The sequence below is a fragment of the Sus scrofa genome, chromosome 15 (genome assembly GCF_000003025.6).
Source record: "Sus scrofa isolate TJ Tabasco breed Duroc chromosome 15, Sscrofa11.1, whole genome shotgun sequence".
In the NCBI taxonomy this organism is placed as follows: Eukaryota; Metazoa; Chordata; class Mammalia; order Artiodactyla; family Suidae; genus Sus; species Sus scrofa.
In genome coordinates, this window is record NC_010457.5 from 133,161,872 (window position 1) to 133,179,109 (window position 17,238).

General features: G+C 47.5%; 1 protein-coding gene across 2 annotated transcripts in view; it reads left to right on the forward strand.

The window, feature by feature from the left end:
* Positions 1-7,559, forward strand: part of EFHD1 (EF-hand domain family member D1) — a 49,339-nt gene extending 41,780 nt beyond the window's left edge. The window contains exon 4 of one of the 2 annotated variants that reach the window (XM_001925385.7): positions 6,257-7,559. In XM_001925385.7, coding sequence (XP_001925420.4) covers positions 6,257-6,391 — 135 coding nt within the window. In that variant the 3' untranslated portion in view covers positions 6,392-7,559. The remainder of the gene's footprint in view (positions 1-6,256) is intronic. The other variant, XM_013984587.2, reaches the window with a different exon arrangement.

The window sequence follows — 17,238 nt, forward strand, 5'->3', positions numbered from 1 at the left end:
ACCACGTAGGATTTCCACCTTAGACATAAAGTAGACATAGAGAGCCTCAAGAACAAGATAATAGTGGAGTTCCTGTTGTGGCTCAGCAAGTTAAGAGCCCGACATAGTGTCCATGAGGATGCAGGTTCAATCCCTGGCCTCACTCAGTGGGTTAAGGATCCGGCATTGGCATAAGCTGTGTTGGAGGTCAGAGATGCAGCTCAGATCTGGCATTGCTGTGGCCGTGGCATAGGCTGGAAACTTCTCTATGCTGAAGGTATGGCCGTAAAAAGAAAAAGATGAAAACAAAATACAGTGCAAGAACAAGATAATAGTAAAATCTAGTAAAATAATCAGGAAGTGATGACTTAAATATGTACTACTTTTTTCTTTTTTTTTTTTTTTTTTTTTTTTGCTTTTTGCTTTTTATGGCTGCACCTGTGGCATATGGAAGTTCCCAGGCTAGGGGTCAAATCAGAGCTGCAGCGGTGGCCTACACCACAGCCACAGCACCTCGGGATCTGAGATGCGTCTTCAACCTACACCACAGCTCACAGCCACACCAGATCCTTAGGTGTGGCCAGGGATCGAACTCATGTCCTCATGGATCCTAGCTGGGTTCATTACTGCTACACCACAATGGGAACTCCTAAATATATATTACTTTTGTTTGTAATATAATTTTTTAAATTGTGAATGTATAGAAACCAATTTTTTTTTTTTTTGGTCTTTTTGCCTTTTCTAGGGCTGTTTCTGCAGCCTATGGAGGTTCCCAGGCTAGGGGTCTAATCAGAGCTGTAGCCGCCGGCCTATGCCACAGCCACAGCAACGTGGGATCTGAGCCACATCTGCGACCTACACCCCAGCTCCCGGTAACGCCGGTTCTTTAACCCACTGAGCAAGGCCAGGGATCGAACCTGCAACCTCACGGTTCCTAGCCGGATTCGGTAACCACTGAGCCACGACGGGAACTCCATACATCTGATTTTTAGTATTTAACAATCAGCTCATAACATTCCTGAAAATCAAACCACTGGCTTGCAGGCAGGTACCAGCCAGCTCCAGTGCACCTCTGGGCCTCGAGATGGTCAGTGAAGTGCCCAGGGTCTCACTTCTGCCTACTCCAGAGCACAGGGAACAGGGGAAGGAGATATGGGTGGGCGAGGAGTCCAGAGCGGACAGACCACATTCCTCTGTGTTTTCTAAGCAAGGGAGGAGGAGACGGGCCGACGGAGTGGCGGGATCCCTGCGGGCTGAGGCTGTGGGGAAAGGGATGAGGGGAGGAGGGCTGAGCCCCACGGAAGGCCGAGCCCCGGCTGGAAATCCTCCCTCCCGAGGGGTTCAGACACCATCCTCGTGAGACTTCCAAGGAAAGCAGGTGCTCAGCCTGCAAGCAGGAGCAGACAAAGGTCTTGGTCCACGGCTGAGACCTGCTGAGTGGGCAAGGAGAGGCGAAGCGTGTTGGGCAGGAGGGCAGGTCTCGGAAGCTGGGTTAAGCCGTGGTGTAGGTCGCAGACGAGGCTTGGATCTGGCACTGCTGTGGCTGTGGCGTAGGCCTGCAGCTGCAGCTCCAGTTTGACTCCTAGCCCAGGAACTTCGATGTGAAGAAAAGAGAAAAGAAAAATTGTGTTGACTCCTGATTTAGGATCTTCATAGGCACATAAAACATTAAAAGAGAGAAGGTGGGAGGTAGAAGTGGGCAATAGGGCATGGATGTTGTTGCAAAGATTGGTCCAGTGTCCATTTTGGATTAGAAAGTAAACTAAGGGAGTTCCCGTCGTGACTCAGTGGTTACCGAATCCGACTAGGAACCATGAGGTTGTGGGTTCGATCCCTGGCCTTGCTCAATGGGCTAAGGATCCGGCATTGCTGTGAGCTGGGGTGTAGATTGCAGACTCGGCTTGGATTCTGCGTTGCTGTGGCTCTGGCATGGGCCGGTGGCTACAGCTCTGATTAGACCCCTAGCCTGGGAACCTCCATATGTTGAAGGAGCAGCCCTAGAAAAGGCAAAAAGACAAAAAAGAAAAGAAAAGAAAGTAAACTAGGGCCAGGCCAAGACATTTGGGAATGGGAACTTGAACTCTGCTTGTAGATCACCATGGGTTCTTGCAAACTCCAACTTGGACTTGTTGCCATCGTGAAGAAAGAGCAGTTTCTGGGGGCCCTAATCTAACATAGGGATCCAGGAGGGAGACCATTGGGCCAGAGCAGGGCTCCAGTGCCTGAGAAGTTTGGAAAACATAATATCCATGAAAGGGTAAAAACGTAAAATGTGCTTCCTGTTGAGAATTTCACTGGGATCCTGTCTTCAGAAGTGCACCCCTGTGACATGCAGGGAGAATTTCATAAAAGGATATTATATAATTTTTCCTAGAGATATGAGAATCTGCTCTGGGCTACCATGGATACAATGAAATAAACCTCAGAATGGATTAAATAAAGAGCATTGTAGGGACTGGCAAATTTCAGCTGTGCAGAGAAGTGCATGAGTGGACCAGAGACTAGACTAAAGACTAACGAGACACCCAGACATGGAAGCAAGTGATAGAGAAATTCTGGAGGTGATGGCCACAGTTAAAAATAATGAGATGCAGCTCAGCAGGTTACAAACCCGACTAGTGTCTGTGAGGACACTGGTTCAATTCCAGGCCTCGCTCAGTGGGTTAAGGATCCGGTTGCTGTGAGCTAAGGTGTGGGTCATCACAGATGCAGCTTGGATCCTGTGTTGCTGTGGCTGTGGTGTAGGCCAGCAGCTGCAGCTCCAATTCAACCCCTAGCCTGAGAACTTCCATATGCTGACAGTGAGGCCCTTAAAAAAGGCAAAAAATAAAGTAAAATAGTGAGAGATGATACATCAATTAAATTAAATTAATTAATTAATTTTTTTTTCTTTTTGCCTTTCTCTAGGCCGGCTCCCTTGGCATATGGAGGTTCCCAGGCTAGGGGTCTAATCAGAGCAGTAGCCACCAGCCTACCCCAGAGGCAGAAAAAAATTTACATCGATCTAGTGTATATGGCTGTAAGAATCTTAAGCATTAAGAAGTGGAATGCAATTATAACCTTTGAAATCTATGTTAAGATTGCAAGGATAATTTTAAAAACATTCTTGTTTGTTTGGTTTTTTTAGGGCCAAACCTCCTTCATGCATACGGAAGTTGCCAGGCTAGGGGTTGAATCAGAGGTACAGCTGCCAGCCTACACCACAGCCACAGCAACATGGGATCTGAGCTGCATCTGTGACTTACACCCCAGCTCACAGTAAGGCTAGATCCTTTAATCCACTGAGCGAGGCCAGGGATGGAACCCACATCCTCATGGGTACTAGTCAGGTTCGTTTCCACTGAGCCACAACAGGAACTCCTCAAAAACATTCTTTTTTTTTTTTTTTTTTTTTTTTTTTTTGTCTTTTTGCTATTTCTTTGGGCCGCTCCTGCGGCATATGGAGGTTCCCAGGCTAGGGGTCCAATCGGCGCTGTAGCCACCAGCCTACGCCAGAGCCACAGCAACGCAGGATCTGAGCAGCGTCTGCAACCTACACCACAGCTCACGGCAATGCCAGCTCCTTAACCCACTGAGAAAGGGCAGGGACCGAACCCGCCACCTCATGGTTCCTAGTCGGATTCGTTAACCACTGCGCCACGACGGGAACTCCCTTAAAAACATTCTTATCATAAGTAGATTAAATAAGAAACTATGATCAATGTAGTTAGATATCTAAAGTTATATGGGATAACACATTTAAAAATAAGGAAAAAATATGCTTCTTCAATGCAGTAAGAGAATATCTGTGTTTTTCCTTACAGATTTCAAGACATTCTATAAAGCAATTAATGAGATAATGTACAAGTGCAGGAATAACGACCAATTAGTGGAACAAGATAGAAAATAATGGGGAAATGGTGGGAATTTAGTATACAAAAATATTTGCAAATCAGTGGGAAAATAATGATTGTGTTGGGACAATTGGCCAGCCACTCAGGAAGATGCAGTGAAGTCTTCCACTATGCTCCTTCCCTGAAATAAATTGGAGGGGACTTAAAGGGCTGAATGTGCGAGTGCCAGTCGTGGCTCAGCAGAAAGGATCCCTGGCCTCACTCAGTGGGTTAAGCATCCAGCGTTGCCCTAAGATGTGGCGTAGGTCGCAGATGCGGCTTGGATCTGACCTTGCTGTGGGTGCAGCCTTACAACGAACAAACAAACAAACAAAAGCTGAATGTGAAAATGAAACCAGGAAAGTAATAGAAGAAATTACAGGAAAATGGGTTGAGAACCTTAGGGGTAAAGAAGATGGCTAACATGATATAAAATACAAAAGCCAGAAAATAAATAGCTGATTTTAGATTATATCAAAATTTAGATAGTGTATGACCCAAGATACCTTGAAGTTAAAAGAAAAAGGCAGGAGGAAAGTAACTGAAAAATATATAATAGAAACTAAACCTAAATTATGTGAAGAGTTAAAGAAAAAAACCCAACAACACCAGCTGAAAAGTGGGCAAAGGATACAAATGAGTAATTCGCCAAAGAGGAAATAACATCAGGTGCCATTTTTTCTTCCTATCAGATTGGCAAACAGGAAAACTGGTTGATGATAAGCCTTGGCAAGGTTGTGGGGAAATGAACATTTGCATTCCATGATGGTGGGGCGCCAATTGGAGTGGCCGCTTTGGAGAGCAATTTAGCCGTCTTTATTAAAAATAATGTATACGCCCAATGTGTTTGCAAATTTTACCAAACTGATGACACATGGAGAGAGAGAGAGAGAAAAAGAATCAATTCTAAAATAGAGGATAAAGGAGTTCCCACTGTGGTGCAGCAGAAATGAATCTGACTAGGAACCATGAAGTTGAGGGTTCAATCCCTGGCCTCGCTCAGTGGGTTAAGGATCTGGTGTTGCCGGGAGCTGTGGTGTAGGTCACAGACGTGGTTCGGATCCTGTGTGGCTGTGGCTGTGGTGTAGGCCGGCAGCTGTAGCTCTCATTCATCCCCTAGCCTGAGAATCTCCATATGCAGCAGGTGGGTGCAGCCCTTAAAAGCAAAAAAAAAAAAAAAAAAAAAAAAAAAAAAAGGTGGATTTATCTGATAGCCCATGCTACTGAAGATGGATTCAAATCCCATATTCACAATACCTACAAAAAACAGGTAATATTTGGAAGTAAATTTAGAAGGATTGATTCAGGGAAAACTGAACATTTTAGTGGGTAACATTAAAAATAAAACAGTATCGAATAAAAACTGAGTCATTTAGGGAAAACTGTATACAATAAAGGTATCCCCTTGTCCAGGCAGATTGATGGAATCCCAGTCAGAATGCCCGCTGGGCACTCGTTTATTTTTTGTTTTTCTTCCCCCCTAGAACTAAAGAACATTTGTGAAACTAAAGGTGGGAAATAGAGGGAATTCTGTAGTAGCTCAGTGGGTTAAGAACCCAACGTCGTCTTGCGAAGATGCGGGTTTGATCCCTGGCCTCACTCGGTGGGTTAAGGATCCGACATTAAGCTCCAGGGTAGGTCACAGATGCAGTTTGGACCTGGCATAGCTGTGGCCGTGGCTGTGGCATAGGCCTGCAAGCTGCAGCTCCAATCCGACCCCTAGCCTGGAAATTTCCATATGAAGAGAAAAAATTGTGTAGAATATTGATTTGGTGTCTTCACAATCAAATAAAACATTAAAAGAAAAAAAAAAGTGGGAAATAGAAGTGGACAATAGACTTGGATGGTTAAGGGTGTCCTGGAAAAGAAGTTGAGGTGGAAAAAAGGGTTAGGGTTAGGGTTAGGGTTAGGGTTAGGAGCAGAGAGTGAGGAGCATTTAAAACACAGCAGCAAATAAAGAGACAGCATCCTGGTTATTAGAAAGCAAACATCTGAAGCCCAAGGGGAGGGAGTATTTGCCTGGGGGTCCTGCCCCGAGCAGGACGAGGATGACGCATCACGTGGCTGGAGACAACCAAGTTCTCTCTCTCTCTCTTTTGGCTTTTTAGGGCCACACCCGAGGCATATTGAGGTTCCCAGGCTACAGCTGCCAGCCTACACCACAGCCACAGCAACCCCAGATCTGAGCCGCATCTGTGACCTACATCTCAGCTCACAGCCACCCCAGATCCTTAAGCCACTGAGCGAGGCCAGGGATCGAACCTGCAACCTCATGCTTCCTAGTTGAATTTGTTTCCACTGCGCCACAACGGGAGCTCCCCAAGTTCTCTTGGATAGGCTGCTCCATCTCCAGGTTTCTCTTTCCTCCCTCACTCTGTCGGTCTGTTCTCGCTGTTTCTCTGCAGGTCCAAGCGTTGTCCTCTGCCAGTAAGTTTGAAGCGGAGCTAAAAGCGGAGCAAGAGGAGCGGAAACAGGCGGAAGAGAAGAGGAAGCTCCGCCAGGCAGCCTTCCGGGAACTCAAGGCCGCTTTCAGTACCTAGTTGGGCTGACCTTGACCTCCGTCCACAGCTGCGCCTCCCAGATGCCCTGGGGAGAGCTGACTGGGCATCTTCACCCTTGCTGACCCTTTGCCCCAACCAGCCTCCACACTCACCACTCGATGCAAACTCCTCAGCCTCGCAGGGGTCACGGGGAGTGGCTCTTAACCCCATGTAGGAGCCCCTCCCAGAGGGTCCAACTGCCCTCCTGGCCTCTTTCCTGCTGCCCTTCCTCTGCCCTCCTCATAGCCAGAATGTGCCTCTACTTGGCACCCTTGACTTTTTCCTTGTCTCTTTTTCCCTTCCGCATCTAAGCCTGGTCTGCCATTTAATCTGTACACCTACGTCTTTCTTTCGTGGTCCTCAGAGGAGAAAGTCCCTGGGGGTCTGTGATGTTAATGTCACCCACTTTCCTGGGTGGTCCTTTTCTGGGCTTCTCCAGTCATGCCCTCTCTCCTTTGTTTCCCATCCAGCTCCCCTGTTCCCATTCTTAGCCGTGCCCTGGCAGGTGCTTCTGCATCCTGTTCTTGGATGATGGTAAGGTTTAAGGCAGTCCAGGCTGGACCACTGTCTGTCCCCTCTCCTCCAACAGGGGACAAGGCACAGTGCCCAGATGACACAAAATAGTGAAAAGATACACATTCTCTTCCTTCCCATCCCCTTTCTCCTGTCCTCTTAGCATCCCCCCCAGAGGCATCCTTTGCATCCCTCGTCCCACTTCAACCTCTTTTTTTTTCCTACCCTTAAATACTATGCTATTTAACTGTAAGAATGAAAGGATGATTATAGGTAATATTAACGAGTAGAAGCATTCCTGTTAACTCTGACTCTATGCAAATTATATTACAGTAGACCCCTGACATTCCCAAGTGACAAATCCAGAGCCTTTCAGAATCCCCAAAGTCACGACCGTCCTCACTGTCCAGCTGGTTTCCAGCGTCTGCTCGAAGGTGCTGGGGCGGAGCTGTTCTTCGGCAGAAATTTTTATACACTGAGAGTTCTTGGGATTGCTCACAGATATCAGGGGTTTCTTGTATTTTACAGAAGAACTTCTACTGTCATATTTATTTCTTCTCTTTTTAAACTGCTGTTGTTACCATAAAGAAAACATCTGTATTTTTACCTTACAGTTGTTCTTTTTAAATAAACAGTGTAAACGACTCTGCCCTCACATCGATGTGCTTCTCGTCTTCTTTGAATTGGAGGAGAGAGAAGAATGTATTCTGTAGGCGCCACATCCAGCCCAGGCTCCTGTTTGACACCAAGTCCCTGATGTAGACTAACTAGGGAGTTCCCCTTTGCTAACCAGGGAGTTTCCCTTGTAGCCCAGAGAAAACAAATCCAGCTGGTTTCCATGAGGACACAGGTTTGATCCCTGGCTTTGCTCAGTGGGTTAAGGATCTGGTGTTGCTGTGAGCTGTGGTGTAAGTCAGATACCGCTTGGATCTGGCGTTGCTGTGGCTGAGGCATAGGCCAGCAGCTGCAGCTCCGATTGGACCCCTAGCCTGGGAACCTCCATATGCCGCGGGTGTGGCCCTAAAAAACACCCCCCCAAAAAAAAATTGCTAAGTAGGGAGTTCCCTTTATGGCTCAGCAGAAACAAATCCAACCAGTATCCATGAGGATGTGGGTTCGATCCCTGGCCTTGCTCAGTGGGTTAAGGATCTGGCGTTTCTGTGAGCTATGACGTAGGTTTCAGACTCAGATGTGGTGTTGCTGTGCCTGTGGCCTAGGACAGCAGCTGTAGCTCCCATTCAACCCCTAGCCTGGGAACCTCCATATGAGGCAGTGGCCCTAAAAGACTAAAAAAAAAAAAAAAAAAAAATACAACGGGAAGGGGAGGGAGGAGAGGGGTGTATGAAACTGTAGTTTCTCTAAGTTTTTCTTTCAATCTAAAGCTGCTCCAAAAAATAAGATCTAGTAAATAAAAAGAAGGAAGGAATAGAGATAACTGTATAATTACATCTTTTCTTTTTTTAGGGCCACATCTGTCATATATGGAAGCTCCCAGGTTGGGGCCAAAAAAAAAAGAAGAAAAGGACAACTAGAGAGTTCCCATTATGGTTCAGCCATTAATGAACCCAACTAGTATCCATCAGGACTTGGGTTCAATCCCTGGCCTCGCTCAGTGGGTTAAGGATCTGGAGTTGCCGTGAGCATAGACGTGGCTCAGACCTGGTGTTGCTGTGGCTGTGGGGTAGGCTGGCAGCTCTGTCTCCAATTTGACCCCTAACCTGGGAACTTCCATATGTCGTGAGTGCAGCCAAAAAAAAAAAGGGACAAATTTTGGGTTATGGAACTACACAGACTGGGGGCAGGATTTCTTTGCCTCTCCTTGGGGGAGAAGTCCTGCAGACAATGCTCCCTACATGCCTCTTGCCTGCACTTCCCAGCCTCCACTTCCATATCCAGGCCCCTCGTTGGTTCTTTCCGAGGTCTCGACCATGACCTCCTAACCAGCTTCCCTGCCCTCATGCTGCCCTGAGGGTCCCCCCTGCAGTAAGGATAGTCTTTATTAGCGGAGAGCTGCTGCTAACATCTCTCCCGCAGTTTCCAGCTCTCTGCCATTAGGCTCTGGCCCCTGCACACGCCTCCTGTCCCATCTCTTGTCCCTCCCTCAACCCTTCCAAACAGGACACTCCCGGAATAGGCAATATCTTGTGGTTCCTAGAAAGCCCTACTCTTCCTGGCTTTTGCACATGCTGTTCCCGCTGCCTGACACTCTCTTCCTTCCCCTGGCAGACTGCTTCTCATTGTTTGTGACTCGGCTCAGAGGTGAACCTCAGGAAGCTTCCTTGATGCTCCCAGGCTAGGTGCCTCTTCTCGGGGTTCTCGTGTCACCCTGTCTTCCTCTACCGTAAGCCTTATGCCATTCTGCCGGGTTCTCCTCTTCCTCCTTCTTTGGACTATGAACTCCTTGAAGGGCAGAAACTCTGCCCTTACTCACTGCTGTAGGCCTGGCACGCTGTCTGGCACATGACAGCCACCTTCAAATTCCGCATGTGTGTGTTTCACATTATGGACATACCCCATTGGTTGGAGCAGTCAGAAGTGGGTGAGCGAGGCCCCCTACCTACCACTGACTCAGGGACCTCCTTTTTTTTTTTGGTCTTTTTAGGGCCGCATCCGTGGCATATGGAAGTTCCCAGGCTAGGGGTGGGATCAGAGCTGTAGCTGCCGGCCTGCGCCACAGCCACAGCCACAGCAACGTGGGATCCAAGCTGCGTCTACCCCACAGCTCATGTCAACGCTGGATCCTTAACCCACTGAGCAAGGCCAGGGATCGAACCTGCGTCCTCAGGGATACTAGTCAGCTTCTTTCTGCTGGGCCACGGTGGGAACTTCTCAGGGACCTTCTAAGCACTTGATCTCGGAGCCTGGCCTGAGGGGACAGCTCTGATAGTGAGGTCGTGGAGATGGTGTGTGGGCTTCTCTCTCACGGGAGCAGTAGAGAAATCAACAAACGAATCAGTTCTGCCTCTGCCCTGGAGGCCGTGTGACGTAACAGGAGTTGGGGTCGGATAACGAGGCTAGTAGTTTAGCCTCACTGAGCCTCTGTTTTCCTCATCTATAAAATGGGAATGATTGTCTACTAGCTTCCAGGCCTGGCACATATTTTGTGCTCAGGACATATGGGTCCCTTCCTTACCTTCTGGACTCTGCCGTAGTAACAATCCTGCCTCCTCCTGAGCGTGGGTCCTTTAACGTCACATGCAAGGGATTCCAGGCCAGGGTGGTCCAGAAATGCTCAGACCTGAGCTGCTCTTTGGTCCCAAGAGCCGATGCCCATGCACTCAGCTTCACTATTAACCCAGCTTCTCTGTTGTGTGCGTGTGTGTGTTTTGAGGCCCCTTTCCTAAGCAGCCTGGAGAGATTTCTGCCAATCTGCCTGCTCAACTGCCAGGTCTCTGCAGCTGACACTTGCTGAGCCCTCCTGGCCTGATCATGCGACCCGACACCTGTGGCCTTGTCCCTGCTCAGATTTCTCCTTGCTGACCCTGCTCATCCACCCAGGCCAGATTCTGGCCACATCCCTGTCCACCAGCCTGGCGGATCAGAGGTGGTCCTAAGAGGCCAACTTACAGTTCCACAACTTAGAGAGGCCCCAAAGATGGGACCTTATCAGGAGTCAGTTTCTGTGCCCCCTTTCTCTATTTTTCACACTCTGCCACATGGTATTGGTAGGTGTGTCCATTGCTGTTGACCTTTAGAAGGGCAATTTGTGAGACCATTAAAATGTAAAATTGGGGAGGTCCCATCATGGCTCAGTGGTCATGAACTTGACTAGTATCCATGAGGATGCAAGTTTGATCCCTGGTCTCGCTCAGTGGGCTAAGGATCTGGCACCTCCTTGAGCTGTGGTGTAGGCCACAGAGAGGGCTCAGATCCCACAGCATTGCTGCAGCTCTGACTTGACCCCTAGCCTGAGAACGTCCATATGCCATGGGTGCAGCCCTAACAAGTAAAAAAAAAAAGATTTTAAATTGTGTCTGCATTAGTCATTTATTTATGCTTCAATAAATCATCCCATAACTTAGTGGCTTAAAACAGTCATTGAGATTTGTTATCGTACACAGTTGCCAAGGGTCAGGAATTCAGAAGTGGTTTAGATGGGTTCTAGCTCAAGTCTCTCAAAAGGCTGCAGTCAAGATGTCAGTGAGGTTGCAGCCCCCTGAAGTTTCCACAGGGACTGGAAGAGCCACCTCTAAAGTGGCTCCCTCAGTGGCTCACAGGTGGGTGCTGGCTGTTGGCCAGAGGCCTCAGCTGCTTGCTGCATGGGCTTTTCCACTGGAGACGGCTTGTGTCCTCACAACGTGGCATTTGGTCTCCCTCAAAGCAAGTAATACAAGACAGCAAGTGTAAGTCACAATATCTTTTAAGACCCAACTTCAGGGAGTCGCTATCAGGTTAAGAACCTGGCTAGTATCCATGAGGATGTGGGTTCGAGCCCCAGCCTTGCTCAGTGGGTTAAGGATTTGGTGGTGTTGTCAGCTGTGGTGTAGGTTGAACAAGTGGCTCGGATCCTGCATTACTGTGGCTGTGGTGTAGGCCAGCGGCTACAGCTCTGATTTGACCCCTAGCCTGGGAACTTCCATATGCTGCAAGTGTGGCCCTAAAAAAAAAAAAAAAAAAAAAAAAAAGACCCAGCTTCGGAAATCATACTCTGCCATTTCTACAATATCCTAGTGCTTACACAGGTCAGCTTGATGGTCATAATATCCCTGGGAGCTCTCGTGGAGGCTGGCTACTCTAGAAAGGGTCAGGGCTCTTCATTACAAGTAACAGAATCCGGAGTTCCTGCCATGGCTCAGCTGTCACAAACCCAGCTAGTATCCATGAGGATGCGGGTTCGACCCCTAACCTCAATCAGTGGGTTAAGGATCCAGCGTTTCCATGAGCTGTGGTGTGTAGGCTGACAGCTGCAGCTTCGATTCGACTTCTACCCTGGGAACTTCCGTATGTCGCAGGTGCGGACCTAAAAAGAAAAAACAAACCAACAGAAAAACAATGAACAAACAAGTAACAGAACCGAAGTGGACTGATTTAAGCAGGAGAATTGATTGGAAAGATGCTGAGTTGCTCACCAAATCACCAGCAGGGTTGAGGGGCCAGGCTAAGAAGACAGGCTGAAAGCCCGATGGATGGCAGCTGAAAGTGTGCCACAGGACCGAGCCAGGCCTGGTGCCCCTGCCCTGGCTGGCAAGAACGACGGGAGGTCCTGCTTCTTCAGGTGCTTACTCCAGATTCAGAGGCTGAAGCTGCGCCCAGTCACATGCCCACATGTTGGGGGTGGGAAGGATTTGTTTTGAGACCATTTATTTGTCTTCGATAAGGGGAGGTGACCTTCTGCCCAAGATTTTTTTTTTTCTTTTTTGGCTGCCCCACACTATATGGCGTTCCCAGGCCAGGGATCAGATCCACAGCCGCAGCTGTGGCAGTACAGGATCTTAAACCCAATGGGCCAGGCTGGGGATCGAACCTGCATACTTGGAGCTTCAGAGATGCTGCTGATCCCCTTGCACCACGGTGGGAACTCCCCAAATTCTTATTTCCCCTGAATATGGGGAAGTATTTCCGATGCAGAACAGTTGCAAAAAGAATGGCAGATGTCCACTGCAGAGATACTCATGAGCTTTGACCCAGGGATTTTACCTCCGGGAATTTATCCTTTTTAAATATAAACATGAAGCAGTGCATATTTATATTTATCTTTTTTTTTTTAGGCGCCCCCGCCCCCCACTGCATATGGAGGTTCCCAGGCTAGGGGTCTTATCAGAGGTGTAGCCACTGGCCTACACCAGAGCCACAGCAACACGGGATTTGAGCCACGTCTGCAACCTACACCACAGCTCACGGCAACGCTGGATCCTTAACCCACTGATCGAGGCCAGGGATCAAACCCGTGTCCTCAAGGATACTAGTGGGATTCATTAACCACTGAGCCATGACGAGAACTCTCAACAAAAGCATATTTAAAGGGGTACTTATTACTTGTCATAGTAAAAATACTGGCAGAGGTCATGGTATTTATCAGCAGGGGATCACAAGTATATTATGGTACACCCATGTAAATAATCACTGCTAAGCAGCCACGAAAAGAATCTGGAGGAGTTCCGGTTGTGGTGCAGCAGAAAACAATCCAACTAGGAACCATGAGATTGCAGGTTCGATCCCTGGCCTCGCTCAGTGGGTTAAGGATCTGGCGTTGCCGTGAGCTGTGGTGTAGGTTGCAGACGCGGCTTGGATCTGGCGTTGCTGTGGCTCTGGCATAGGCCGGCAGCTACAGCTCTGATTAGACCCCTAGCCTGGGAACCTACATGTGCCACGGATTCATTCCCAAAAAGAAAAAAAAAAATGTGGAGGAGTTCACAACATACTGTTTCAGGGGAAAAGGCTAGGACAGAGCAGCAGGCACAGTACCAGGCAGGTGCTTTGCTTTGTTTTCTTTACATGAGAGATATAAAGCCATGTCTCTGCCCATTTCAACTAAGCTGCGTGAGGTTAGTAACCAAGTAGATTTGGAAGCAACCACTGTATCCTCAGCTCCAAGGCGCTGAGAACTAAGAAGCACATCATGCTTGTTATAAAAATAATAACATTTGGGGGAAAACCACACAAGAAACTGTTGCCAGGAGGTTACCTGAAAATGGGGAGAATCTGAGGGTCCTGGGTAGCTCCGCGGGTGGTGATGTTTGTTTATTTATTTTTCTTTTTAGGGCCGCACCTGCAGCATATGGAAGTTCCCAGGCTAGGAGTCGAATCAGAGCTGTAGCCGCTGGCCTACACCACAGCCACAGCAATGCAGGATCCAAGCCACATGTTCGACCTATACCACAGCTGACAACACCACCAAATCCTTAACCCACTGAGCAAGGCTGCGGATCGAATCCACATTCTCATGGATACTAGTTGGCTTCTTTACCACTGAGGACAAACGGGAACTCCATGGGGGGGATGGGTGGTGGTTTTTAATTTTTTCCTTTATATGTTTTAGAACCCTAAAAATTTTTAAACCATAAACGAATACCGTCTTACTACTGCGACTGTTAAGAGCATTTAACAGGAAGTTCCCCTGTGGTGCAATGGGTTAAGGATCTGTCATTGCTGCAGCGGTGGCACAGGTTACAAGTGTGGCTTGGGTTCAATCCCTGGCCTGGGAACTTCCACATGCCCTGGGTGTGGCAGAGAGAGAGAGAAAGATAGAGAGAGGACTCTTTGACCACCAAGAAAGTGAGAGGAGCAGTTGAACTTGCATGTGGGAACTCTGGGACAGGGAAAATATGAAATCCTAAATATGCAAACCTCAGGAAAATGAATAACATTTTGGGACACACTGTGGGACATTTATATTAAAGGAAACATTTATTGTATTCCTAGATAGTTCTTTTGATTTAATTTCTTTTTTTTTTTTTTTGTTAAGGCTGCACCTGCAGCATATGGTGGTTACCAGGCTAGGGGTCAAATCAGAGCTACAGCTGCCGGCCTACACCACAGCTACAGCAATGCAGGGTCCAAGCCGAGTCTTCGACCTACACCACAGCTCACTGCTGCATCCTTAACCCACTGAGCGAGGCCAGGGATCGAACTTGCAACCTCATGGTTCCTAGTCGGATTCGTTTCCCCTGCGCCGCGACGGGAACTCCCATTTAATTTCTTGATACACCTCCAGAGGTTGGACATAAGAGAGTAATTTAAAATATGCAAGTACTTTTATAATAAAAATTGTTTTCCAACCAAAAAATGGATCTGTTTCCGTAGTTCTCGTCTGAGCAGGCTTTTCTTGATGTTTGCTAAGCTCTCTGGCTCGCCAGCTTCTCACCTTCTCTTCCTTTTTTTCCTCCTTGCTTCTCAGCTCTGTACCCCGCACTATTACTTAGGGTACCAATCTGAGCAGCACTGCACTCTCCACTCATGCATCCACCCCCCCTTTCTAATCCCCATTACATTTCTGCATTCTCCTTGCCTCATCACCTTCTCTTTCCTAACCTTCTGTGCTCCCTGCTCTGTAGACACCTCCAGACCTCAAACAAGCTCTATTACCTTTATGATCCAGCCTGGAAGTTGCCTCGTTTCACTTCCACTACAGTCTATTGGCTATAAGGGCTTGAGGGGAGGGGAGCTGGACTCTCCCTCTAGAGAGGGTGGTGGCAAGGTTCTAGAAGAGTAGGTTGAAAAACACTGCTGATGAGAGTTCCTGTCATGGCTCAGTGGTTAACGAATCCGACTAGGAACCATGAGGTTGCAGGTTCGATCCCTGTCCTTGCTCACCAGATTAAGAATCTGGTGTTGCTGTGACCTGTGGTGTAGGTCACAGACATGGCTCGGATCCTGTGTTCCTGTGGTTGTGGTGTAGGCCGGCAGCTGTAGCTCTGATTTGACCCCTAGCCTGGGAACGTCCATATGCTGCAGGTGCGGCCCTAGAAAAGACCAAAAAAAAAAGTTGTTGGATGTTTAGAAAAACACAATTAGTCACAGTTGTTCAACCTCTGTTTGTTACAAATTAAATTCATTTGGAGCTAAATTCCTTATTCCTCCCTCCCTTCAATGATATATTATTCTCAAAGTCTCTGTTTCTGTTAATGACACAATAAAGCTGAAACTTTATTATTCCTGACTAGAGCAGGCATGAATCTACTGCTGTAATTTTATTTTATTTTATTTTTATTATTATTATTATTTGTCTTTTTAGGGCCACACCCGCGGCATATGGAGGTTCCCAGGCTAGGGGTCTAATCAGAACTGTAGCTGCTGGCCTACACCGCAGCCATAGCAACACCAGATCCAATCCATGTCTGCGACCTTCACCACAACTCACGGCAATGCCGGATCCTTAACCCACTGAGCGAGGCCAGGGATAGACTCCGAAACCTCATGGTTCCTAGTCGGATTCGTTTCTGCTGTGCCGCAATGGGAACTCCTATCGCTGTAATTTTAAAACTACTCTCTAATGAAACACTGGAGAGACAGAGTGAATAAAAGGAGAAAGGTGCCCTTCCTGAGGAGTAGATAATCAAGAATTTATTTGGTGTTTAGGTATTTATTGAATATCGACTCTGTGCCAGGACAAAGCCGACTGCTGCGATGCAAAGTTGAAGGGGGCAGTATGTGTAATGGGATTTCGTTAGCTTCCACCTTCACCATCATCATCTCTTAAATTTGGTTCCTGCTTTCTGAAAGCTTATTCTTCACAGGTAAAAATATAGCTTAAGACACTCTGAAAAGTGGTTTGGCAGTAAGGTGAAACAAACACTTGCCGCATAACCATCAATTTTATCCCTAGGTACTTACCTAAGTGAAATAAACACCTTTGTCCACAGGAAGACCTGCATGTGAATATTTATAATGGCTTTATGAATAATCTCCCCAAATGCAAACAATCTAAATGTCCCTCAACTGGGAATGGATGAACAAATATAGTGCATACAATCAAACACCTACTCAGCAATAAAAAAGAAGTGGAGTTCCCTGGTTGCCTAGTGGCTAAGCATCTGGCTTTGTCACTGCAGGGGTTCAGATCACTGCTGTGGTGCAGGTTTGATCCTTGGCCAGGGGACTTCTGAGTGCCACGGGCTTGGCCAAAACTAAAATGAAAAGACCCTGAAACAGGCAATAATGTGACTGAATTTCAAATGCAAGATGCTAAGTGGATGCTGAGGGAAAGCAGCCACTCTCAGAGTTCCCCTCGTGGCTCAGTGGTTAACGAATCCGACTAGGAGCCATGAGGTTGCGGATTCAACCCCTGGCCTCACTCAGTGGGTTAAGGATGCGGTGTTGCTGTGAGCTGTGGTGTAGGTTGCAGACATGGTTCAGACCCTGCATTGCCATGCCCGTTGTGTATGCTGGCAGCTGCAGCTCTGATTCAACCCCTAACCTGGGAACCTCCACATGCCGAGAGTGCAGCCCTAAAGAGAAAAAAAAAAAAAAAAAGCAGCTATGGTTTTATTATAGGACATTATAAGGCAAAATCATAAGGACAGAAAACAGAACAATGATTTCAGGGGTTGGGAGAGGGTGTTACAGCTGACTACAAAGGGTCATTGAGGGAACTTTGGTGGGTGATAGGACTATTCTGTACCTTCATTTTAGAAATAGTTACGCTTGTATAAATTTGTCAAAAGTTGCAAAATTACAAGCTAAAAATGCTAAATTTTACTATATGCAAATTAGATCATATATTGGCATTCCCACTGTCGGGCAAAAGGATTAGAGGTGTCTTAGGAGCACTGGGATGCAGGTTCCATACCCGATTCCTGGCCTGGCACAGTGGATTAAGGATCCAGCATTGCCGAAGCTGTAGCTCAAGTTGCAGCTGCAGCTTGGAGCTGATCCCTGGCCTGGGAACTCCATAT